Source organism: Cajanus cajan, chromosome 7 (assembly GCF_000230855.2).
Source record: "Cajanus cajan strain Asha chromosome 7, NIPB_CcT2T_4, whole genome shotgun sequence".
Classification (NCBI taxonomy): Eukaryota; Viridiplantae; Streptophyta; class Magnoliopsida; order Fabales; family Fabaceae; genus Cajanus; species Cajanus cajan.
Genome location: NC_138523.1, coordinates 246,386 through 272,587, shown reverse-complemented (window position 1 = coordinate 272,587; position 26,202 = coordinate 246,386). Strand labels below are relative to the sequence as shown.

Below are 26,202 nucleotides of genomic sequence, written 5' to 3'. Positions count from 1 at the left end.
TTGTTGCTTCATGGCGGCCATCTCCTCCTTCATCTGTCGCACCATACTATTCAAGTTTGTTTCTTCTGTCGTCTCGGCCCCTGACTGATGCTCGTCTTCGGACTGGTGTTCTTCCACGTTATTCTTCCTCGTTTTCACCATGCTTTCTTCTAACAATAAATCTCGAATTTGCTCTCGGTTCGGCCCCACGGTGGGCGCCAAAATGTACCTGTCTGAGGGCACACTCCTGTTCTTCCTGGTGAAAGGGGACCGAATAAGAGCTCCAACGATGTCTTCAAAGGGGGGGGAGATACCTGCAAAAGGTACTCCGACGCTCAAGTTAGTATATGCACGAGTATCTAGGTTAAAAATGAACAGTGACATACCTTGTTACGTGTGACCTATTTATAGCATCTGACATGGGCCTGAGCGTGATGGGCCCTATCAGATGTTTACCAAATTAGGTAATACGGTACTAATTGGTCGTTTAGGCTTTAATCATGTACTTACCTTTCTTGACTGTGATTACTTGTTATGACTCGCCTAACCCTTCGGCAAGAGGCCGAGCCGTCTAATCAATACTAGTCGGAGCGGCAAATGACCGAACCGTCCAGTCCGTACACGGCAGCCTGTATACTTCCGGTATGTTCTATGTCGGCACGGCACCTGACCGAGCCGACTCGATGAATGATGATGGTCCATATTTGCATTAACCAGACTGATGTCGGTTCTCGGCCTCATGCCGAGCCGATGTTGATGATGATGCTTGTACGTGGCTATGCATGGGTGTCTGACGAAATGGCACGTGTTGGTCAACGTGACCGATAGGGACCTTCCGGTACATATATATATATATATATATATATATATTGAATGAGTATTTATATTATTAAGGTGTTCATGTATTATTATTAGAAAAAAAAATTATCTAATTACCCGAAATTATCAAACTCAAAGTTACCTAAAACGGGAGTGGTGTTAGCAAAACTGATTTTGAATAAAGTTAATTTTGACGGAAATTGATTTATGTTAGGTATTTGGATACATATTTTTATTCTAAAATTAATAAGATAATTAATAATAAAACTCAAAATACTTTTTTATCCAACGTAAAATCCACTTAAAATTATTTCAACTTAAAAAGAACTTTGTACTCATAATCAATTTCTCAACGTAAGGCCAGACATGTAATATTTGCTTAAAATCATATTAATTATATTTTAGCATAATTTTAGATGATCCCATGTAAATTCAAACACACAACAAACTTTAGATCCAAAATCAATTCCTGATCAATTAAACATTTGTAACGTTAACAGATATTTCAGATCATCCACCAAATTTAAACATGGCACAAGGTAAATTTTGTTTGTCCATTGAATCGCAAAGTATAACGTGAATAATTAGTGTATTACAGTGTATTTTTGTGTGTGATTGAAAACAAAAACAAAAACTTGGATGAACATATCAATCCCTTTTATCTCTCTTGTCCACAAATTTTCTTTAAGGCAAATTCCTATGAGGTTGCTCATTGAAAGGTTTCAATGGAAACAACAGCACATAGCACCCCATCACATGCTAAAATAACCATAAATATTGACAAAATTTGTAGAAAGAGTCTTCCATCTCCCTACTGCAGATTGGCATGGTGATAGCCCTTAATTAGTTCCAAGAACCCAAGCTGAAAGAATGATTTTCCTCATCATAGCCATAGTAATTTAGTTGTTTCTCATACACCACAACCCAGTCCTCTAGCTTCTGACCCTTTCATGATCCTTAGCCTTTTGCAGGAAGTCATAAACATGCTGGAGGAAAAAATAAAAATAAAAAGTAAGTTCTGTGTAGCTAGGAGATAAAGTAGACACGTGAACAAAACACAGAGAAAGAAAGAGAGAGAGAGAGAACTTACTCCCATGGAACATCTCCAACTAGCATCCAATCACCATCCTTGTCTTCATATGTAGGTGCATATTCAGATCCCTTATAACCCTCTCTTTCAGAGTATTCCCCTGAAACAATAAAACCCAGTTCAGGTTTAGCTAAATTACAAACTTGTTTCATTCACCACATCAGAAAAGACAATAGAGGTAGAGAAAAGAAAATGAAATGAAATTTGGTCTCTCAAGTCAAGTCTCACCTATGGTCAACTTGAACATGGTCTCTAAAGCTTTGAGTAGTTGAGGATAGCCCCTATAGAGTTTCAAGTCAATCTTTCTGAGGTAAGGTGCTCCATCCATGCTCACTTTCACATAGATCCCATCCCCCTCACCCTCCTGCAGGCTGTTCTTCCTGTAAGATCTGATTGGTGGCCAACCCACTATCTTTGCCCTGCCATCCCATTCAATCCATTTAGCTCAAAACTCACATCCAAATTAACTAACAACATAATTCATGTCCTAAAACAAAAATACTACAAATTTCTTATAGATTTTTCTTTTCTATTTGGAAAATATCAAACAAAACATGAATATAGTACATATTTCATAAGATAATGTTTTTCAGACACCTAAATAAATAGAACACCCTTAATTTGTGTTCATTTATCTCCACATGTCATTCACATTCACTTGTGAATTCTCTGCTTCTGTTTCTCTTGGTATAAATTTATTGAGTGTCCAATTGTTTTCTTCAATTTAATACCAATACTAGAAAGAAAATAGAAAGATGAAAAGCTGGAAAAGGATTTAGAATGATTATGATTGTTGAAAACTATAGAAAACTTACTTGGCAGGAGGGGCTGCATGATGAGTCTCCACATCTGAGGGTTTGGAAATGGAAACAGAGTCTTCTGAAGTTTCACGAAGTTGCCTTTTGTTGTTTCTAACAGAATGAAGAGTTTTGGCGTCCTCCTTTTCCTCGGTGCCTGGCAAGCCCAATCTAAGTTCTGTTGCCTTAAGGTTCAAATGACTCTCATATGTCACTCTGCTTTCCATCTTAAAACCGCAACAGTTTGTGTGGTGAGATGTTATGTTATTGTTAATGTGGGAGAGTTGGAATTGCAAGGTTGTTTTATAGGAAAGTAGAAATAAAGGAGGTGGCAGTGGCAGACATGTGTTTTAAAATTGAAGGGACAAAGACGTGTCGGTAGCCACTAGCAGCAACAGCGGCTTTAAAGCAAAATGTTCCCCGAGCTGGGGGACAAGGGTGGGACCCACCCTTTGGTCTCGCTTTGGACGGCCCAGATGGAGCCTTGATGTTAAGGAGGCAGTGCCATGTGATTGTGAATGGAGGGTCCCTTCTGATGGTTGGTCAGGCTAAGAATTGGTCGTGTGGGACTGCTCCAACTCAAAATCCCGTGTGCCGCATGTCTAAAATAATATTAAATTATTTTACTCTACATCTTAAATTTTAATAATTTATTTCTTAAATTAAACATTTTTAATGTATAGATTAAATATATTTTTTAAAATTTTTAAATTTTATTTAATATTTTATTTCATTAATTTGAATAAATATAATAAAATATATTTTTTATTTTTTTAATAATTTATATACTTTATTCATATATTAAAAATTTTCAATTTAACGATTGAATCATTGAAATATAATATATATCACGAATTATTGAGTAAAGTAACTTTATCAAGAAATATTCTAATAATTTGATTCTCCTTTTACACACATATATACATATATATATATATATATATATATAAAAGGATAAGATTTATTTGTTTTAGGAGGTAGATTTACTTCATTTCATAACTCGTATTCTACATCAAATTTTAACCATCTAACCGTTAATTTAAAAATTTTAATACATAAATTAAGTTTACAAATTTTTTAAAAAATTTAAAAATTGTTTGATATTTCATTTCAATAATTCAAATCAATGTATAAAATATTTTTATGATTATTTGTCAATTTAAATTAATAAAAAAATATTAAATAATTTTTAAACTTTTAAAATATTTATAAATTTAATTTATGCATTAGAAACTTTAAATTGAAAAAGTTAAATTATTAAAATTTAATATAAAATATGAATTATTAAATAAAATAAGTCTAAATAAATTTACTTGATAATTTAATATTTTTTAATAATATAAGAAGTGTTTAAAATAAAAACATGGTATATGATACCTAAAAAATTATCCCTTTGGAGTAAATTATATGGATGATTATGATTTGTTGAGATTGCATGACTTTGTATTTTTTAATATTTACAACAAATTTTTTTATAAAGTTATAGGGCGTAAAACTATTTAAATAATAGAAGGGTGGTAGTATAATGTATAGAGTTCTATGGAAACGTTTTTTTAAAATAATTATGAAGAGTTAGTATAAGAATTGAAAAAATGAGAAAGATAAAAAGACATTTGATGAAGAATAAGGGAGTGTCAGATTATCAGTGCAACTTACTCATATAATAAAAATGAATTTCTTCCTAATTAGATCTTTATCTAACTATATCTATTAATAATATAAAAGGAAAAAAAAATTAAAACCTTCATTCTTTCCTTCAAATCTTCTTCTACATTTTTCATCTATATAATTATATGTAAATTTTATTATAAAATAAACTAATATTAAAAATAATTAAAAGTAAATAAATATATCAAATTATCAATACCACAATAATTAATAAAAACTTCATAGGTTTTATCTCTATAATTAATAAAAAAATTATAATGTAAATGATAATTGGACAAAATAAATTAATAAAATTAAATAAAAATAATTATAGAAATATTTGACTGAAAAATTCATCAATCAAATTAATTTCGTAAAATATATTTGTTAAATCATGTTATTCTCCTAAATTATATTTACAATACAAGTAATTTAATTCATGAATAAAATACTAAATATTAATTTAAAATAAAAATAATTTAAAAAATTACAAAAAATAACAAATATTAATTTGAAACATATTTTCTACAAAATTTATGTTAAAAAATAAAAATATTTTCATGTATATTAAGCATAAATCTTCTATAGTATTTTTTCCTAAAACGTCTCATTAAAATATTCAATATATTGTATAAAATTAAGATTAAAATTATTATTATTATTATTATATAATATTAACACGTTAATATAGAAAATTGTAACAACATAATAAAAGGTTAATTTCATTAATTATTATAATTTTAAATTGAATATAAATAAAAATAAATCACATAATTTAAAAATGTTATCCATTAATTTAAATTAATGAAACAAAATATTAAATAATTTTTAACTTTTTTAAAAAAAATTAATAATTAAATCATCAAAATTTGATATAAAACATAAATTATTGAACGAAGTTTAGATAAACTTATTCTGATTCTTCCTCTATATATATAATTTATATTGCACTTGATATTATGTCTCTTGGTGTGCTATATAAACAAAATAAAACCATTGGTTAGGTGAAGTATTATTTTTGGTTTTACTTTGACCAATATGAGAATTAGAATCCTAACGAAAGGAAGATTTCTTGACGATCATATTATGTGTGTTTTAGAGTGAATTGAATTTTAGAGGCAAAAATTAATAGCATTGATTTTAAGGAAGCAGAACCATGTGAATGGGAGGTCCCTTATGAGGGTTGGTTATGGGTATAGTCGTCGTGGACCGTGGTCTTGCAGGACTACTTTTGGAAATAAATCCCTTGTAGGGGATCATAAATGCATGGCATGTCATGTGTAAAATAATTAAACAGGCACCTGTTATATATATATATATATATATATATATATATATATATATATATATATTTCAAAAGAAAATAGTCTCACGTTGCTTGGTTCATTCAAATGTAGAGATTTTATATATTAAAGTGCTCCTTACACTTTCAAAGAGGTAAGTAATGGGTGGTGGGCTTGCACACGTGAGAATGGGTCTTATGAATCCATTGTAGTTCAAATCTGTCGATTTGCCCCCCCTCCTCGTTGCTCATGCCATAATGAAATCCGAACATATTTTTATTTTAATTACCTTAATTGTTGAAAGCCATAAATAGTGAGACTTTAAATAATCTAGGAAGGAAGTGAGACTCCTATCTATAATATATATTTAGGATTAACACATTTTTGTATCTTTATATTTTATTTAATAAAAATATTTAAAAATTATTAATATTTGATAAATCAATTGGTATTATATTTAATTTTCAAACAAAAGTTTTGAATTCAATTCTTATCTTTTAAAGAATAATTAATTTTTAATATTATTTTTATTATTTAAAAATTTAAAGATAGAATAGTCTAAAAATATATATATGAGATAATCCCTTTTATTATATACTAGTAGAAAAAAGGTACTTCGTGCCTGCATTGTATTAAAAAAATAAATAAAAAAAAGAATGAGAAGTTAATCATAAAAAAGGTAGTTATTGAAAAATAAACTAAAGATAAAATGGTCCATATAAAAATGGGAATAAAAAATAATTATTAAAAGTGGTATCCCCTTTATATATTAGTATAAACTAGCAGAAAAGAGACATTTTGTGCCTCCATTGTATTAAAAGAAAAAATAAATAAAAAAGAAAAAAATAAAAAGTTACTCATAAAAAAAGTAGTTATTAAAAAATAAACACAGAATAACATGGTCCATGTAAAAATAAAAAGTAAAAGTAATTATTAAAAGTGGTATCCCCTTTATATATCAATTAATATAGATTCATTAGTTTCAAGTTCTTAAATTTGATTAAAAAATATTTTTTTCTAATTTTTAAAATAAAAGAGTATAATGGTAAAAAAAGTAGAGATCAAGGTGGTTACCAAAAAGGGTATCCCTTTTATATATTAGTATAGATTAAAAAATATTTTTTTTCTTCTAATTTTTTAAAATAAAATGGTATAATGGTCAAAAAAGTGGAGACCAAGGTGGTTACCAAAAAGGGTATCCCCTTTATATATTAGTATAGATTCATTAGTTTCAAGTTTTTAAATTTGATTAAAAAATATTTTTTCTAATTTTTTAAAATAAAAGAGTATAATGGTCCAAAAAAGTGGAGACCAAAGTGGTTACTAATAGGGTATCCTTTATATATTAGTATAGATTATAAATTTTAGTATATATTTGTCTCGATCAATATTAGAATTAAAATATAAGATGATTGTTTTTGCACATCATATATATATATATATATATATATATATATATGAGGAATGTATATTATTCGAAACTTGATACATTATCTCTGTCGATTATAATATTTAATAAAAAAATTAGAAAATTAAATTACAAATTAAATATTATAAAAAAGATAAAAGTATAATTTAGTTTTAATGTTTATCTAAAAGATGATAAAATCAAATATTAAGATTAATCGATCATTGTGGACTTATTTAAAAAATTAATTATTTAAATATAATTATTTTAAAACTATTTACACCTTTAAGGTTGTTTACTATTAAATTACTATGGATCATTACGACTTATATAACACGTGACTTTTTTTTTTATTATACGTCATGAGAGCCATGAAGTAAAGGTTGTTACAATTGGTAGTGACCCAATTTAAGTTGTTACCGACTATAGTTATATAAGGTGACTTTTTTTTTTTGGGTCACTAAAAACTGTAGAGACCTAAATAATAATAATAATAAAAAAAAAAGATATGGCCTCAAAATGATTTTTTTGTAGTGCAAACTTCACATCCTTAATATGTAGAGCATGTAGGCTAGCCTATTTAATACTAAGACTTAACAATGTTTTTAAATTATTAATTTTGCAAGTCAATTTTATCTGATCTGTTAAAATTACGAATTTTGCAAGTTGGACATTAAACAGGTTAGACTGATCTATACACCTACCATTAGTTAATATCAAATTTTATGACAATGACTAAATCACATCATGAACTATAAATTTTATTTGATCTACCATTTTATTGTTATTTGTAATATACTTAATTTGAGCTCCATCTATGAATACTCTTATTTTGCATGGTATAATACTATTTTCTAATATATAAATTCATGGTGTGTTTGTTCCTACCAATAAATTTTCATCTTATAATTGTGTTCTCGTTATAAATTTACTCGACTTTATAAATGACTTATTTCATAAGTTAACCACAAACATGGATTCATATCATAATAATTATTTAGAAAAATTAAGTAAGTATTATTTTGTTTACTTGCTTATAAAGTATGCAAAAATAATGAATCATTTATGTAGAAATATGAGTATTGTAACAGTTTTGAATAAGGAATGAGAGTCTAACATTTTTAGAAGAAGAAAAATTATATTCAAATTAAATTTATATAATTTTAAAAATAAATAATTGTAATAACTCAAAATGCACTTAAGAAACCAAAAGTACATGTGCTTTTTTTTGTATATTGATGAATAGAAACAACCAACAAAACAATTAAAATTAAATAATATAAAGAGAAAAAAAAAAAGCAAACACCAACTATCTTAGAGTAAAAATAGTTGAAAATGTATAAATTATTTTCATCATATAATATTTTAATTTTAAAAGAGAATTATCATCAGTAAGGTTATACAGTCATCCAAAAAGATAATATAGTTACATCATCATGAAAACATCAAAATAAGGCACCTTAAGTGCCGATCAAGCTCTAAATCTAGCCACTTCTTAGAGCAGTTATCAAAAGATTCATTGTCACCCCAATGCCTCACACTTGATCTGCTTCTCCACATAGTGAGATCATCATAGTCAAGGACGGAGCCAAGGGGGGACCTACGGGTGCCACGGCCCCCCCAACAATTTTAATTTTTTTTTATATTTTTTTTTATATGCTTTTGATACTTTAATTTTCATTTATTATAAATTATATATTATTTATTCTCGGCCCCCCAGTATTGAAATCCTGGCTCCGTCCCTTCATAGTTCACATCATGGAAATATAAGGGTTAACACGTATAAAACCAACCATCATACATATGAATGAAATATCATCAAACCAGATATTTATCATAGATATTAATCCATACCAAAAGAATTACAACATCATTTACATGTCAATCCCCATGCCAAATAAATAAATCCAATATCCAATGCATACACATCCCTACCAATGCATACATATTCCATATCCAAACCAAAGTCACACCACTATATAATCTCATGAAGTAGTCAACACATCCAAACCAAATGTTGGCTTCAACACATCCAAACCAAGTGATGAGTTTTGTGAACATGTTGCCTTCCTATGTCACACACCTAATCTCACATGTAAAATATAAAGTTGGATTACGTCGTCACGTAACCCTGGTGATCATGGCCACTTCATCCATGGATATGACTCGGCCTTACCCCTATACCAGTAGCAAATAAAATGCTTAGAGGGGTACTTCATAACCCACCTAACATTTGAAGTGGTTTATTATATAATCTTTGGAAAGTTCCATATTGGGATCCTCATCATGGGACCCCTAAATTCCATATTTTCCCTAAAGACTATATCCTGACCTCACCAAGAGATCTACATATCCATACCATAACCTTACTCCTCTAAGTCCTATTAGCTTTCCAAACCAAACACACATAAGCATGTTCCACAATTACATATAATCCTTTCCATAACCATGCCACATTCCATACCAAATATAACATCAAAAGAGGTATGATTCAACATTTAAAATTTTCATAAAAACTCAATTATATAAGATTTTCCTCAAATATGTCCAACTACTTCTAATAGTAGGTTTAGAGCCAAGGTCCATCAAGGAATAATCATTCATGAGTTGAACCAACTAGAAGGCACGAGAGGGAGAAAAGCAACACCTTTAGATCTCTAAGCTAGAGATGACCTTGTTGAAATCTCCTAATATGAGCCAAGGCACCACCAATTGGCTTCAACACTCCTGATATGATCCCACACCTTCGTTCTCTAACTGAAGCTAGGACTTGCATACACATTTGTGCACATCCACTCTTTGCAACCTTACTTGATTAAAGCTGTAGCTACTTGAGGGAAAGAAAACAACTCAAGTGTTGATATATGACTATCTTTCTCAACTAGGATCCATATGCCTTCAGCGTGGCATTTAGCCTCCACACTATGATGCAACTTATAGTTTAGATTACTCCAAAATGAGGCAATTGATAAGAATGAGCAATGGGTTTCCAACATTATGAAAATAGAAGGTTTGTGCAACTTAACTAGCTCACAAATCCTCCTTTTTTCTTTTGCATTTACTACTCCTCTAATGCTCCAACAAATAATATTCTAGTTATCTGACATAAGAAACATGCTAGAGTGCTAACTAGAAGCTCTCCTCAAGAGAGCATGTCATCTCAAGTTATATCTTTATCCTTGAGATGCCTTTTACAATCATCCCAATTGCCATCCTACACCACACTCTAGACCTCCTCCATGGGATCTTCATCGTAATACATATATTGGGTACCCTCAACATGCTTGATGGGGAGAACAGACTTAAACTCTACAATTCGAGGAGCAATACCCCGAGTAGGTCTTAACTTCGGGTTAGCCTCCTCGATATTAATCATGTTCAAATGCATACATGAATCACCTACGTCAGCACGATTCTATTTCTTCATTTTTCCTTATGGCCTTGTGCACCCCCTTATTAGGCCCAACCCTATTTGCCAATATAATTTGAACATTGGGCCCCACATGATTATTCATATTTTTGGATAATGATAGGGACCCACCCATAACAACTAAAATATTTCCTCCTGCACCTATGTTGCCAAAGTGTTTATCCCCCCATAATCCATGCATGAATTGTGTTGTAGATAATTTGTTTCTATGATTTTCGTTTCACAATTAACCATTCCCCATGTGGTTGCAACGAATTCACCGAGACATCCGAGATCTCATGATCACTCTTCTCTTCTATCTTCTCATCAACATTGCTATCTCCACTTAATGTTGATAGACCTCCACCCTTTGCCATTGACTGCCTACCCTAGGCACACTTCTCCATCATTATAGGAGGACTCGCACACACACGAGAAACATAGCCATGACAACCACATATGGTACAAAGTAAATGCACGCCTTTGTATTCTATGTTGTACCATACATTGTTGAGATTAAACCTACCTAACGCCAATTTATGGAAGTCAATTTCAACATAGATTCTAGCGAACCTGCCTCTAGTCATATTAAGGGTGTTGAGGTCCACCTTAATAGGCCTTCCTATTGTTGAGACTATAGTAAGAGGAACAATCTCATCATAAAACACCATCCTAGCCTCGAAAAGTGAATCGAGACAAATGTTTTATCCTCCTCCACCTCAAACACCACAAACTCTGGTGACCATTGTTTGAAATGATCAAAGAGCATCCACAGGCCTCCTTCCATTACACACTCCCTATCGACATCAAGATCAAATTTCACCATGAAATAGCCATGTGATATATCCATTACCTCAAAACTCCCTTGTAATTTCCAAGGCGTTTGCAGCCTACTCTACATAGCAATTAAACCAATGCTTTTTCCCTACAACTCCACCACTAGACATTATTTTTATGGTTCACACAACTTCACAAAGGTTGATTCAACAATACTGAAGTTGGGAAGGAGATAATTAGCACCCTCATACTCCAAGGTTATAACACTTTCCTTTAGGAGATCAATATCAAAGAGGATACTGATGACCTCCCATAACCCTTTTCTTAAATATTTCACCTAATTGACCAGCGTCTCTCCCTCCATCTAGAGACTTTAATAGCTTTCCAATATTCCTTAACATAGAAAATATCTTAACTCTTATTCTTGATATCCTAATAAGCGTGTCATCTTAAGATTATTTTGATCTCAAGCCATGTGATTTATACTAAAGAAATCAAAAGTAGATTTAAGTGTGATTTATATCTATCTAGAAAATACAATTTCATTGTTAACAATAGAAATAAACTTTTATTATATTTTCCCTTTAATGATATGAGTTTACTGTTTATCTAACAACAATACTTATATATATATATATATATATATTAATGTTTGATATATATTTTATTTTCTTTTCTTTTTAAATTTGAAAACGTCCATTTAATATGCAAGAAACTGACTAACGACCTATTCAAACATTTTTTGAAGGATTTATAATCATAAACACACTTTTTTTTATATATTAATTTATTGCATCTCTCTCACACATGAGTATTAGAATTATATTTCAACTTAGAATCCTTTTATGTTCTAACAGTAAATTTAATATATGGGGTTGATTTTCTTTTTTATACATGAATAAAAATTAATGGAATGTCTTGTATTGAGACACTACTATAATTTCTCTTATTATATGTGACTTTTTCTACAAATTTTTCAATAAAAATCGCAGGAAATGTAGTTTTTACAAATTTTTCTGTGAAATTTTATCTTTAAGTAATACTTTCGTGGATAATATGTTTCTGTGAATTTTAAAATTTGCAAGAAATTTTCCTGCGAAAAATATTCGCAGAAAACTTTCCTGTGAAATTTTTTACAAGAAAAAAAAATCAAAGAAATTAGTATTTGAAGGTAAATTTTGTACAATTTATATTAATAATTCTCCAACTTTCAAATACTTACAATGAATTCATCTGAAACATGTAAATTATAGGTCTAACACTCAACAATACAAAATCAACTTGTAAGGTGAGTGTTGTCCAAACTTATATACTGACGTGGGACTTGAGGTAAATCTTTTAATTCTTAAACTTATAAATTTATATATATATTTTTATTTATCCCGTGAATTAAAATTGACAGGAAAATCTGTAAAAAAGTTACCTCCAAAATTTTTCAACAATTTAGTAAACATTACTTGTGAATTTATTTTTACAAAAAAATTCGCAAGAAACAAGATAAAATTCTTATAACATTTTCTGCAAATTTTTACTATAGAAAAAATTTCTATGATCATTAAAATTGTAGCAAAATTTGCAAAAAAAATTTGTGGATTATTTTTCATAAAAAAATTAGTAAGAAATTTATGTAAATTATTTTTCGCAAATAAATTTGCAAATTTTTTTTGTAAAATTATTATTGCAAGAAAATTCAGAAAAAAAATCTGCGAATATTTTTTATAGGAAAATTTGCAGGAAAATAACACTTTTCTAATAGTAAAATTTTAAAGAATTTTAAAATATTTTTTCATTATAAAATTGTTTTGTGATATTTAACAAAAAAAATGTGATATTCATTTAAGACAATTGTGTTTTTAAGAGTATATTAAAATTTAATCGTATTCAATTAATATAATCATATTTTAGGAGTATGTCAAAATCTAGTGATATTTAAAAGGCTGATGATATTAAAAAATATAAAGATTCTAATGGATTATTTTAATAAATGAATTTTGTGAGATTTTTTAGTTGAATTTACTATAATTTACTCATACAACAATTTCATCAAATTAAACTATTAAAATTTTGCATGACATTTTTTTTCCTGTGTCGTCTTTTTTCTTTTCTCAATTTTTGCTCTCATCTTCTCTTTTCTCTTTGTCTCATCTCTATCTCATTTTTTTTTTGTCTTTTCTCATGTCTTGTTTATATCATACTCTTTTTTTTTTTTTTCCATTTCTCTCATTTATTTCTTCTTCTACTTCTTTTTCTTTTTTCTTTCTATTTTTCTCTTATGTTTCTTTATCTATCAATAATTATTGGTTACATTTTTATTTATTAATATTAATGTATAATTTATCAATGTTTATTTTTTAATTATTAAATATTTTAAAATATTAAATATTAAATATTGTTAAAATTTAACAAATACTTATTTTTAATAAAATTTAATATTAAAATTTTAAAATTTTAAATATATATTAAAATATATTTTGTATATTATTCAAATTCAATAGTATGAATGAGAAAATATAAATATATAAAGAACTGTATGTAGAAAAATGTTATTCAATAAGAAATAAAACGAAAATTAATTATTTATTAAAAGATTAAAATTTTTATTAATTAATTTATTTATTTAAATTTAAACCATATCATTTCTGTATGTAAAAAAATTGCATTATTTTTAAAAAATCCATATTATCCTTTAAAATTTAATAAAATCATTTCAAATTTTATAAATTCTTAAAATATAAATTTATTAAAAATTTATATTACAAAGTTTTGATTAATTTTTTTAAAAAACTTAAATGTCATTCTTACAAAATCTTTTAAAAAAATCTTTAAAATTATTAAATTTCCACATTTTTTTTAAAACTTACAAAGCCTTTATATACTTAAAAAAATCTTATAAAATGTAAATCAATTTGTTGCTATAATTTATTGAATTGCATGTACGAGTAAATAGATAAATTATTGAAATGCAGAGGGTTTAGCGAGGGGACTTTTTTTTTTGTTAATATACCAATTTTATTTATTTATTTAAATAACCTAAATTGAGTTATATTTACTTAAATATACCATTTAGTTTTTTAGGTGAGAAATCGGTTATCCAGTAACCGATTTCTCAATGGGCCCTTTTTTTTGTATTTTTTTTTTGAATTTTTTTTTTCAAATTTGTTATTTTTTTTTTGTTTTTCAGTTTAAAATATTTAGATTTTAAAAAAAATTATAATGAAATTTTAAAAAATTTATTTAGTTATTCTTTTTATTTTAGATTATAAAAATGTATTTAAAATAAATTTTAAAGAATAAAATTGAATAAAAATTGAATAAAATTAATTTTAAATAGAAATTTTAAAAATGAAAATATTATGATAAATGACAACTTTAGATAAAAACAACATTAATTGAGATGAACAATTTGAAATAAAAACAAAATACAACAATAAAATAGGAGATCGAATAAAAAAGAACAACAACAGAATTACAATCCAATAAATTACAATTCAAGTTTAATGATGTCTATGTCCACCCGTTCCACACCTCGGAGGTTGTCAGTTCCTTGTTGGGTTTCGACGACCAATGCGTGGTTGTTGTGGTTCAACCTGGTCCTCATCATATTCTATATTAACAGTATTGGTGACTGGATTTGACGAACCACTTCCATCGATCTCAAAGTGATAAGACGAAAGTGAAGGAAAATTTATGCTTTGCATGTAATTATATGCACTTTGTGGCGTGTGTACGTCGACACCGAAAAGATTGCTCATGAAGTTCCTTGTTGAAGTTGTTGTTGATGGTGGTGTGTACATGAATTGTTCATGATGCGTATGAAATGATGGATAAGACTGGGGTGTTGTTCCACACTATAAGGTGGGTGATTATCTCCAGCCATTGGGAATGTTATCTCAAAAGACATGTTTGCCCTCAAGATGACCTTTGCTTAATTTCGGACAGACACGAGTCTATCAAAAATGCCTACGCTAGACAAGGCAGTGGTTGGACACCCGAGAATTCAGTACGTGCATGTATTCTGTATTCGCCATATAACTCAAAACTTCATGAGGCATTTCAAGAATACAGAACGAAAAAAAATAATCATCAATATGGGTATGTACTTAGCATCATTAATTACTTTAATTTGTTTCACCATATTTCAACATTACTAAATTGTTCATTTTTTCCTAATCTGATTTCACAGCTTATGGGATGACTGAGCCAAGATTCAATTACTACTATAACACGCTAAGGAGCGAACCAGAAACCGAAGGTGTAATTGAATGACTCAATACCATACCAAAAGAACAATGGACTCTTGCATGGGACGGTGGCCAACGATGGAGACACATGACTACCAACTTGGCTGAGGCAATTAACTCCATTCTTAAAAAAAACAAGAAATTTGCCAATTTCTGCAATCATCATGTCGACTTATAAGAGATGTAATGCCTTATTCATCCAAAGGGGGAAGGAAGTCGACGCTAAACTTAGGGCTGACCAAGTTTCTACGGAAATAATGAATAGGGCCATGAGAAATGTAGAATCAAAGGCTAATAGTCATCATGTCCTCGAATTTGATCGTCACAGTACACGTTTTCTGGTGCAAGAGACCATTAACCCAAGGGAAACACGACTTACTGGAACTTTCACAGTTAGACTACATGATAACTGGTGTGACTGTGGAAAATTTCAAAAGCTACACATGTCATGCTCCCATGTTGTTGCTGCATGTAAGCATGTTCACCACGATTAGAAATCTTACATAGATCTGGTATAAACGTTACAATATGTTTCAAATGTGTATAACGAATTATTTGGTGAACTGCCCAATGAATCTTATTGGCCGGATTGTGAAGAACCGCAAATTATACCAAATCCGGAAAAGATTAGAAATAAAAAAGGTCGTCCAAAGTCATCCAGAATACGCACTGAAATGGACATGGTTGAACCAGGACAACTAAGAAGATGTTCTCTCTGTAGAAATGTAGGTCACTCAAAGAAGAAATGTCCTTATCGTCAAGGAAGTTCAAGTCATCAAACTTAAAATGTCATCAAACCTTCCAAATATTATATTTTGTTTACTATTATTTTAAATAAATATTTTCTTTTTTTAAAAAATTTAATTAATATTTATTTCATTATTTATTTAGTTAATAATTATTTCATTATTTATTCTTATTCTAAAAACTGAATTAAATTATTTTATTTAGAATTACTAAAAAATTTTAAAAAAATTGAAAATTGAAAATTAAAATACAAAAAAAATAAAATTACAAATCTGGAAAGAAAAAATTAAAAAAAAAGAAAAACACAAAACGAAAAAAAAAGAAGAAAATGGCCCATTGAGAAATCGGTTACTGGATAACCGATTTCTTAAAAGAATTTTTTAAAACTTTGTAAAAATTCCTTTGAGAAATCGGTTACCCAGTAACCAATTTTTCACCTCAAAAACTAAATAATATATTTAGGTAAATATAAATCAGTTTAAGTTATTTAAATAAAAAAAAATTTGGTATATTAAAAAAAAAAGTCTTAGCTAGGGTTGCAACTTGCAAGTTATATAAGACGGAGAGGGTTTGTATTTAGGGTTTAAGCGTGCAGCCCCTGTTCGTTACCAATTCCATTTCCATTCTGCAAACTACTTCTCGCTCTCTGCTTCTACCATGTGGGCACTTCGTCGAGCTTCTCTTCGTCTCAGGTAACTTAACTTAGTATTGCGATGAATGCGAAATTTCTATCTCTTCTCCATCATCCCTAACTCGTAACTTAACCTTCCTTTAACATCCTAGACATTAGATAGAATAATCATTTTCTAAATGCAATTTTATGTTACTCAAGAATTTTAGTGCGGTGTGCCTGATTTTACGAATTAGGGTTGTGACTGCGATTAGGTTAATGATCCTCTGAAACTGTTGGTGTTGTTCTTGTTTCTGCTTCTTTTGCTCCTGTTTCTGATTAGTTCGTGTTTGTTGTTTATTGTATAGGAGCCAAGGACTGAATGCGGGAGCTACTCGTGCTTCTTGTGTTAAATTAGTGCCATCCACTTGTGTGGAAAATGAAGATGGTATCCATCAGTCTCATCAAATCACTTGTGGTAGATTTCTGTCGGCTGATGCATTTTCCCGCGGCGGATGCGCTTCCCTGAGTTTTGCTGTGACCAGGCGTGAGCTTTCCTCGCAAGCTGGTGCTAGCAGCACGAAGGATGATGATGATGATGATTTGGAAGGTGAGTTGTCTGAGCTGGAGGTGCACGGAAGTAATGATGAATCTGATGCAGACCTGTCTGATAGTAAGGAGGATGGTGGAACTGAGATTGATCCAACCAAGAAAAGATCACAGGGTAGACGGACTGATTCAGAACTATTCAAGGCAATTTTATATGCTCCTGGTTTGTCTGTTGATTCTGCTCTCGATAAGTGGGTTGAAGAAGGGAAAGAAATAAGCCGGAAGGAGATCTCATTGGCTGTGCGGAATCTTCGGAACCGTAAAATGTACGGAAGGGCTTTGCAGGTAAATTAATGAAACTTATATCTGCTACCAATTTATTCAGTTAAACATTTAAATTATTTTGCTTACAAATTTAGGTTGCCACTGCTTCATATTTCTGGATGTTTCAAGTTTATTTGACAATTGACATTATACTTGTAATGCTCTTTATCTGAAACTCTAAGCAAAAAGAATAGTAGTGTCTGGTACCATGCTATGATTTTTCTGTTGTTTATTGCCTAATTTACAGAACCAAAACCCAGAAATTTAAGAAGAATCATAACTTTCAAATTGTGAATCCTGACCCCGATAAGGATCACTTTTTTATTTTGTAATTTCCATGTAATCAGATAATATGACTTAGTAGAGCTATGTTGGATACCTCCATTAAGTTCCAACGCCAAGGTGTTAGTAGACGAAAATGAATTATAAAAAAATTAGTTGACTGAATTGAAATCTATGTTAAACTTTGAGGATTAAAGTATTAATTTTGCCTTTTTCTTATTTCATTACTATGCATAATTCTTTTTTTTTTTTTGTCCTTAGTGCTCTTGTACTATTGTTATTCTTTGTAACATACTAACATAGTAATATCTACTTTTACACTATTCCTTAATCAAAATTCGTAACCAGGGTCTTGTGGTTTTAGGTTTTTTTCCTACTGTTTGCATCCTTACTCTGTTATATCCTCAAATATATTTATTTATTTTTATGTCTGATATTTGTTTGCATCCTAAAAATGAACGTGTATAACAGTTAATTTCCTTGAGACATTTTATTCTATTTCTAACTCTTCGTGTATGCACTAGTGAAGTTCTGTTTCAAGTTCCAACGGTCCCTTAACATATCTAATTTAGTGGGTAGTATCATTGTATTCACATACTTACACTTGTCCATAAAATATATATTAATAGGGCTGTTGTATATTTATATTTCAGAGATTAAAATAAAAATTCCTAAGTAACATTTCCGAAGAGAAATTAGCCTATACTTTCAAAAAGGGTTAATTTCACAGGCAAGCTCTTCTTTTCTTTTCCAGAAAACCCAAGAGGTTTCTTCTCGTCATATTTAAATAGCTATTATAATCATATTTATCCAGTACGTGCTATAACAGTAAAATAGCACTGTTGTGCTGTGTACTTGTGGCTGTAGGCTGCTACAAATTTAGTTTGTGGAGCATTTCTGCTTTGTCTGTTGTGCACAATTATCATTTGAAATCACATCTGTTCGCCCTGCTATTTCTTCATAGAAGGTAAAGCCCCATTTTGCTCTTCATTTTCTGACTTTTCCAATTCTAATTCTTCAATATTTTTGTCATTTCCCCGACATATTAGACATCACGAAATTGGAAACCTTCATTTTTCTTTCTACCTTTATTCATTGTTGGTGGCAAAAGAGTTCAGAAAATGTTAAACTATTTTTCATTCAACTGCATAAGTTCCAATTACAGATAAATAAACATACTGAAAACAGAACAAGTAAACATGTAAGGTGTTCTGTTGCTACCTCATGATTAAAAATCATAGCTGCATTAACATTCATGTGCTTCTGTTAGTTCATCCACACTCAAGCTTGAGCCCACTGATTGCCAGTGATATTTCCAGCTGTTCCCCACATTTTCCCGCATCCACACTAGTCACTAGCATCTCTCGCCTGTAAACCTTAACCACACATTCTCCACCCAGTCTGCTGCTCAATCTCTGTTAACACCCTTCTGGAAGTTTGCAGAATACCCAAAGTGGAAGAGTCAGAATTTAAAATCATCTCATTGAGAGTGGTAGAATAGGATCTGAATCAATGTAGAGGGTATCAAGACTGGAGATTCAAAACTTCAGGTGATCTTAATACATATACTGAAATTGGATTCCAACCCAAAAATAAGGGCGTGGTTGTGGGCAGTGTTATCCAAAAATCATAAGTTAAAACTGAAATTTCTAACAGAAGATCAACACTATACCAACATTCAAGTCAGGAAAACATTACAGATTTTTGAAGGTACCATGTCCATCATCAAGAACGAAACTGGAAATTTAGAGGTGACAGGCTTAAAACAGTAAACTTTTCAAACTTTCATAGGATATAAAGGTATGAAGAAAGATGCTGAATCTGAGTAAACTACAAGAACAGTAATTCTAAAACAGATTTTTAAAATATCATAGGGGTCTAAATAGTTCATGAGCTTGATCTTAAGATTTAGGATTAAAATAAAATTAAGTGCTCAAACATTGGACTGCCCTTTTTGTCGAGTGATAAGAACTTGGGGAGAACCTTACTGCAAGAACTAGCTGTTGTAGTTGGAGAGTGCAAGATCTTGTGCACACTAGAATCCCATTCTCCAATGTGGGATTCAAGTTCCGTACTTTGCAATTGGATCCTAACATGGGGTCTCAATAAGCATTCATAATTACAGCACAAGATGGCCATATCAACTATGCACGAGCACCATTTTGAAATAGCATGATAGTCTTCCTTTGTTTCACCAACTTGGATCTTGGGGGAGGGAGGGGGTTTACCTTGTTATTAAATCCTCCTCGACTTATCTCAATGCATCATATGATGCTTCCAGTTCAACACCAGTTGGCAAATCGGTTTGATTAAAATTGGGAGTGGGAAAAGTGGTCTCCTTTGCAACTTTTGGCATCAAACTTCTCTGAAACACATTAAATAATTTGCACGCAGACCTCAATAACTACTAATTATGGATAATCTCCTTTTAAACAAAACCATGATAAGAAGCAAAATGCTTTTAGTAGCATGTGATTTGTCTTCAATTAATAATGCAGGCATATTGTCTTATGTGGAGTGTTGTGTTCCATAAATGTATTCTGTGTAGTATGTAATAAATAATAACTATTATATTTGTTTAATTGACTGATTGACATTGTTGGTGTATATTTTGCCTTTTGAGTTTCCAGTTTTCCAATATTTGGCTTTAATATTGTAATGTTATTGTTTTTGGTTGGAACTGCAGCTCTTTCAGTGGTTAGAGTCAAAAAAGAAGCTTGAATTTATGGAGAATGATTATGGTTCTCAACTAGATTTAATTGCCAAGTTGCATGGCCTCCCAAAGGCAGAGAAGTACATCGAGAGTGTTCCAGAATCTTTTAGAGGCGAGCTATTATACCGAACATTACTGGCTAACTGTGCTAGTCAGAACAATTTGTCGGCAACGGAGAAAGTATTCAACAAAATGAAGGACTTGGATTTACCACTTTCAGCATTTACTTTTAACCAGTTGCTGCTTTTGTATAAGAAGATTGACAAGAAGAAAATTGCTGATGTGTTGCTGCTGATGGAAAAAGAGAATGTCAAACCTTCTATTTTTACGTACAGAATCCTAATAGACTCGAAGGGACGGTCCAATGATATTGCTGGAATGGAGCAAGTGTTTGAGACAATGAAGGCACAAGGCATTGAACCAGACATCCAAATACAGGCACTCTTGGCTAGGCATTACACCTCAGCTGGGCTTAAGGAAAAAGCTGAAGCTATATTGAAGGAGATTGAAGGTGAACACTTGAAAGAGAATCAGTGGGTATGCCCAACTTTGCTGCGTCTTTATGCAAACCTGGGAAAGGCTGATGAAGTGGAGAGAATTTGGAAGGTCTGTGAATCAAAGCCTCGGATTGATGACTGCCTGGCTGCAATCGAAGCTTGGGGAATGTTAAAGAAAATTGAAGAAGCAGAGGCAGTTTTTGAGATGTTGTCAACGAAATGGAAACTTAATGCTAAGAACTATTCAGGTCTTCTGAAGATTTATGCAAATAATAAGATGCTAAAGAAGGGTAAGGATCTTATTAAGCGAATGGCAGATAGTGGGTTGCAAATAGGCCCATTGACCTGGGATGCACTTGTGAAATTGTATATCGAAGCAGGGGAAGTCGAGAAGGCAGACTCAGTTTTGCAGAAGGCAATCCAACGGAATCAGTTGCAGCCAATGTTTACGACCTTTATGGCTATTTTAGAGGAGTATGCAAAGAAGGGTGACATCCATAACTCGGAGAAGATTTTCCATAGAATGAGAAAAGCTGGTTATACGTCTCGAATAAGTCAGTTCCAAGTTCTAATACAGGCATATATAAACGCCAAGGTTCCAGCATACGGGATAAGAGAGAGGATGAAAGCTGATAATCTATTTCCCAATAAAACGTTGGCTAACCAGTTGCCTCTAGTTGATGCATTTAGGAATAATGCAATTTCCGATTTGCTTGATTGAGGAAATTGGCATATTCGGTATTATGCCAGGATTGTTTCTACTTTCCATGCAACTATTATTAGGTAGTTGAATTGTAGATTTCACATTTGAAGTTTAAATGTTTTGGCTTGTACTGCTATTTATAAGTTAGATACACTTTTGTCTTTAAGCGCATATATTAACGCTTAAATACTGGTTTTATGATTTTATAACGTCCGTTTGATTTTCCGGGTAACGTTCGATGGTTGTAATTCGTAAAAGCAATTTTTTGTTTTTTTGTTTTTCAATTAGAGGTTACAATCATTATCTATCCCGATAGGGTAACAAAATAGTAGATAAATATTGTTAAATCCCTCTCTCTTAGGTGAAATTAAAATCGATGCTTTATGCAAGTATCCACAGATGTCTGAACAGGCCAAATTTGATGGGCTACCTTGATATATGTCTTTTGTGCTCAAAGTAGTTATTGGAACGTACATTATTTCAATCCAAAATTCGAATTGTCCCTTTTTCAGATGTGCAGGATACCCATGAATCTTAAAGCATTTATCCTTGGTATGACCAAGTTTCTGGAGCGACTAGGTTTCTGGAGCGTGTTCACACTTGGGCATGTTTTTGCTAGAATTGCCGTTGGATCCTGATTTGTATGCAAAAGTTGTTGGTGTTTCATTGGAATTTCTTGCAATTCCAATTTGTTGTTGTTTCTCCTCTTGCATCACTAGAGAGAAAACCTTTTCTATAGATGGAATTAGGTCCATTAATAAAATCTACCTTTGATATGAGAATAACCCTCATTTAACCCTAATCAAGAACACCATGACATATTTAGATTGATGATAATCAATCCAAGATTTGATACCACCACAATCACAGGTGTGTGGAGGTTTCCCATAAGGCTTTATCCTTGGTAAAATAGTGAGTGATAGAAAGTGAATCATCAAATCCGTCTCAATTGAAAAACATGTGGACCATTTTGTTGCAAAAATTTGATCCGAAGATCCTTTGAGATTGAGTTTAACAACCAAGAAACAACGATATTGTTGTTTCGTTGCCAAGAATGGAAAGATTTTTCAGTTTCCTTTGGCTTAGGAATCGTTCCATTGACGAATCCAATTTTGTTCTTTCCTCCAAGGACCATTAAGATTGCTTTGCTCCAAGAACTATAGTTGTCGCCGTTTAATGGTTGTGAGATGATGAATGCACCAGGGTTATTCGACGGATGAAGGAAGAACAGATTTGCATAATCATCGTTTGGAAGGGATGATGAATCTCTCACATTAGCCATTACGACAAACTAACATGAAGAAGATGGATGAACAACGAAAGAATAAAAGAGAAAAATTATTCTCCTGATACCATATCGATGATCAAAGACTGCATATACTGAATAATACTTTTACATTGATAGAAAAATAGAGTGGTGTTACAAAATGGTTCTACAACTTAAATATATATAGATGAAAAACAGAAAAATAACTATCTAACAATATGAAAACTAGGCTAGAGAACTAAATAAACAATAATATGAGGTGTATATACATATTTTGATACGTGGAGAAAAGATGCACTAGAAGGGGGTTGAATAAGTGTGTATCAAAAATTCACACATTTGAGCAGTGAAGAAAAAAGAACTTAACAAACAAAATGTTGAAGAAGAGTTAGATGAAACATAATAATTTTTATACTAGTTCATCTCAAGCACAAAAACTATGTCCAATTCTCAATCTAACCAGATTGAGTTTCACTATTTTTTAAACAAGATACAAGTATTCTTTCAACAAACCACTTCTAGCTGAATCCTAAGTTGCCTTTAACTTGCCTCTTCAAGCAATTACCCAAGTATTCTTTAAACAACAAGCCTCTCCATGCTCAACACCAAGTATTCTTTCTAAATAACTTTCTTCAAGCTCAATATCAAGTATTCTTTGAACTACAAGCCTCTCCAGTCTCAACCCTTACAACAAAGGGTACAAAAGATTATGAGGTTGTTTCGTCGCTTTTTGATATGTTGCAACCAGTAATAAAAGTACAAATAATCTATAAAGAAGTATATATAGAATTCATAGTGAGTGTTTCTTTGTATGCGAGTCTTTGTTCTACTTCTTTCTTGAAGACTTGATCTTTATATAGTAGCTTTAGAGAAGATGATTATTGCGGCACTTTTAGTTGAACTCACAAGTTGCTTTATCCATCTTCACTGTTGATCCTAGAGGAAAGAGATTACCGTTGTTTCATTTAATGCGACCATTAAATGCTTTTCAGTAAAATGTGTATTTCTTATCTGATCTAGGAGGCTATTTATCATCATTTATTCTAAAATGGGGATAGCAGAAACAATGTTAGCACAAAACAATTTTTATAGAGCCTTTTTCTGCTTTTTCGTGATATCCAAGATTTTGTCTTTGGTTTTGACGGATAATTTGACTTTTCCTTCTTTAACAGATTTTGAGAGTTTTAAGACATCTTCCTTATTCGATCTGTTAAGGAATAAAATATTTAATGGAATTTATTGTTAGTCTCACTTAAAAATATTCGTTTAATACATAATGAGATAAACTGTATGTTTCGTCTGATTCTCTTCATCTTACAAACGATATACATTTTACACTTTGTTTGATATAAAATATTTTATAGATAATTCATTTTGTTTTAAAAGAAAATATTTTATTTGTTATCGTTAAAACTTGAGGTATTCAATATCGTCTTTTGATTTAACTTGATATTCTTTCTTTTTTGAAGTAATATTCCATTATTTTCCTTTTTCTATATCAAATTAAAGGTTTGAATATATTTTTATCCTTTATCTTATTTTTTAGATTCATTTTGATCCTTTATTTGTTAAAATGTTTATTATGATCCTTTATCTTTTATATTTGGATCAATTTGGTCCTTTCAAAACAATCAATTTTGAGACATAATTTTGAATCAATTTTTGATTGATTCAAAATATGAAACTTGTAATATTAGATTTAACTAAATAAAAATTATAAAATTGAATTGACATTTGAATCCAAAAGGGTTATAAACATAATGAAAATTATATGAAAAATTTATCCCACAAACAATTAGAAAATAATGTAAAATTAGATTTTTTGAAAATTTCAATTGCTTTTTAGACTTATTTTTATGTTATTTTTACCATGTTTACGATAGGTTTTGGTTTGAATTGTATTTGTTTTCAATAGTTTTTATATAATTAAATCTAACGATATAAGTTTTAAGTCTTGAATCAATTAAAAAATAATTTAAAATTATGTCTCAAGAGTGAAAATAATTATTATTTAAAAGGGATCAAATCAACTTAAAATTAGGAAATAAATGATTAAAATGAACATTTTAAAAGATAAAGAATTAAAATAAATTTTATGAATAAGATAAAAGATCAAAAAAGTATAATTTAAATTATCTTCAACCTTATTAGACTAAATCAATTTGACACATCTGATTTAAAATAAATTAGGAATAAGATAAAAGATCAAAAAAGTATAATTTAAATTGATTTAGTCCAGCAATATTAACACATCTGATTAAGTCCCTCGACTCCTACTAACTAGGACTTGGGATCAAATTTGATTTCTCTCGTATTTTTATATCCTTTGATGTAAACTTGCATTAGAGATGGAATATGCAGTCCATAACCTTATTGAAAGTCTTCAAAAAAATTAATGGTCGACTCTAACCTTACATAGGATCGTGCCTTATCTTAATATAAATTTTTCATTACCAAAAAAAAGAATTTGATTTATATAATTTAAATTACACACACAAACTAGTAAAAAAGTCGGTTTGAATACAAAGTAAAAGTGTTTTTAAGAGGCTTTCTATTGATTTTTTTTTTAATTTTTAACAAAAATTTTTTTTTCAAAAAACTTCTCTAAATTTGTATCTAACACACTCTAAGATATATATATATATATGTTGTGCTTACAAACACTCACCAGAAAGGTAAATTATACATATGCAATGTTGCAGTTGAATGGGATGAAAAGAATAACTGGGGAAGAATTAGGATCAGGAAAATGACTTTCTATAATTAAAGTGAGATAATGTTTGGTGTCCAATTTAATTTTAGAGTAATATTTTGAGTTGTAGATAATATGTAAAATAAATAATTATAAATAATACCACTTGCGTAAAGCGATAAATTATACTATGAATCGTGTTTATTTCAAGGTATATATACTTTTTAAAAAGGTGAATTTGAGAATATCGCGTTTTCTCATATTTATCACAAATTTTGAATAAATATTTCTAAAATGTATTGATTCTCCATTTTAAAATTTTCAGATTTTTTTATTTTATTTTTTATTCTCACATCTTGAAAAGTGGG

General features: G+C 30.3%; 3 protein-coding genes across 3 annotated transcripts; 1 reads left to right on the top strand and 2 right to left on the bottom strand.

Moving 5' to 3' along the window:
- Positions 1 to 1,320: 1,320 nt before the first annotated feature.
- On the bottom strand, positions 1,321 to 2,983 carry LOC109815606 (auxin-induced protein 22B). The gene is made up of 4 exons (XM_020380363.3): positions 2,704 to 2,983; positions 2,117 to 2,307; positions 1,889 to 1,988; positions 1,321 to 1,784 (listed from the first exon to the last, which is right to left on the bottom strand). The coding sequence occupies exons 1-4, from the start codon at positions 2,910 to 2,912 to the stop codon at positions 1,709 to 1,711; spliced, it is 576 nt and encodes a 191-aa protein (XP_020235952.2). The 5' UTR covers positions 2,913 to 2,983; the 3' UTR covers positions 1,321 to 1,708.
- Positions 2,984 to 16,733: 13,750 nt separating this feature from the next.
- Positions 16,734 to 22,107, top strand: LOC109815605 (pentatricopeptide repeat-containing protein At1g80270, mitochondrial). The gene is made up of 3 exons (XM_020380362.2): positions 16,734 to 16,889; positions 17,176 to 17,701; positions 20,649 to 22,107. Exons 1-3 carry the CDS (start codon positions 16,855 to 16,857, stop codon positions 21,891 to 21,893), a joined length of 1,806 nt encoding a protein of 601 aa, XP_020235951.1. The 5' UTR covers positions 16,734 to 16,854; the 3' UTR covers positions 21,894 to 22,107.
- Positions 22,108 to 22,809: 702 nt separating this feature from the next.
- LOC145949581 (uncharacterized) lies at positions 22,810 to 23,157 on the bottom strand. Its single transcript, XM_083059891.1, has one exon. The coding sequence runs from the start codon at positions 23,155 to 23,157 to the stop codon at positions 22,810 to 22,812; it is 348 nt and encodes a 115-aa protein (XP_082916017.1).
- Between the last annotated feature and the right edge of the window lie 3,045 nt (positions 23,158 to 26,202).

What these genes read in the sequence shown, in the direction of transcription:
- LOC109815605 (XM_020380362.2), top strand. Translation starts at nt 16,855, where the DNA reads ATGTGGGCACTTCGTCGAGCTTCTCTTCGTCTCAG. An exon ending in CGAGCTTCTCTTCGTCTCAG is followed by an intron (nt 16,890 to 17,175) that starts GTAACTTAACTT and finishes TTTATTGTATAG; the next exon opens with GAGCCAAGGACTGAATGCGG. An exon ending in TGTACGGAAGGGCTTTGCAG is followed by an intron (nt 17,702 to 20,648) that starts GTAAATTAATGA and finishes TTGGAACTGCAG; the next exon opens with CTCTTTCAGTGGTTAGAGTC.
- LOC145949581 (XM_083059891.1), bottom strand. Translation starts at nt 23,157, where the DNA reads ATGGCTAATGTGAGAGATTCATCATCCCTTCCAAACGATGATTATGCA.
- LOC109815606 (XM_020380363.3), bottom strand. Translation starts at nt 2,912, where the DNA reads ATGGAAAGCAGAGTGACATATGAGAGTCATTTGAACCTTAAGGCAACA. An exon ending in CATGCAGCCCCTCCTGCCAA is followed by an intron (nt 2,308 to 2,703) that starts GTAAGTTTTCTA and finishes ATGGGATGGCAG; the next exon opens with GGCAAAGATAGTGGGTTGGC. An exon ending in CATGTTCAAGTTGACCATAG is followed by an intron (nt 1,989 to 2,116) that starts GTGAGACTTGAC and finishes TTATTGTTTCAG; the next exon opens with GGGAATACTCTGAAAGAGAG.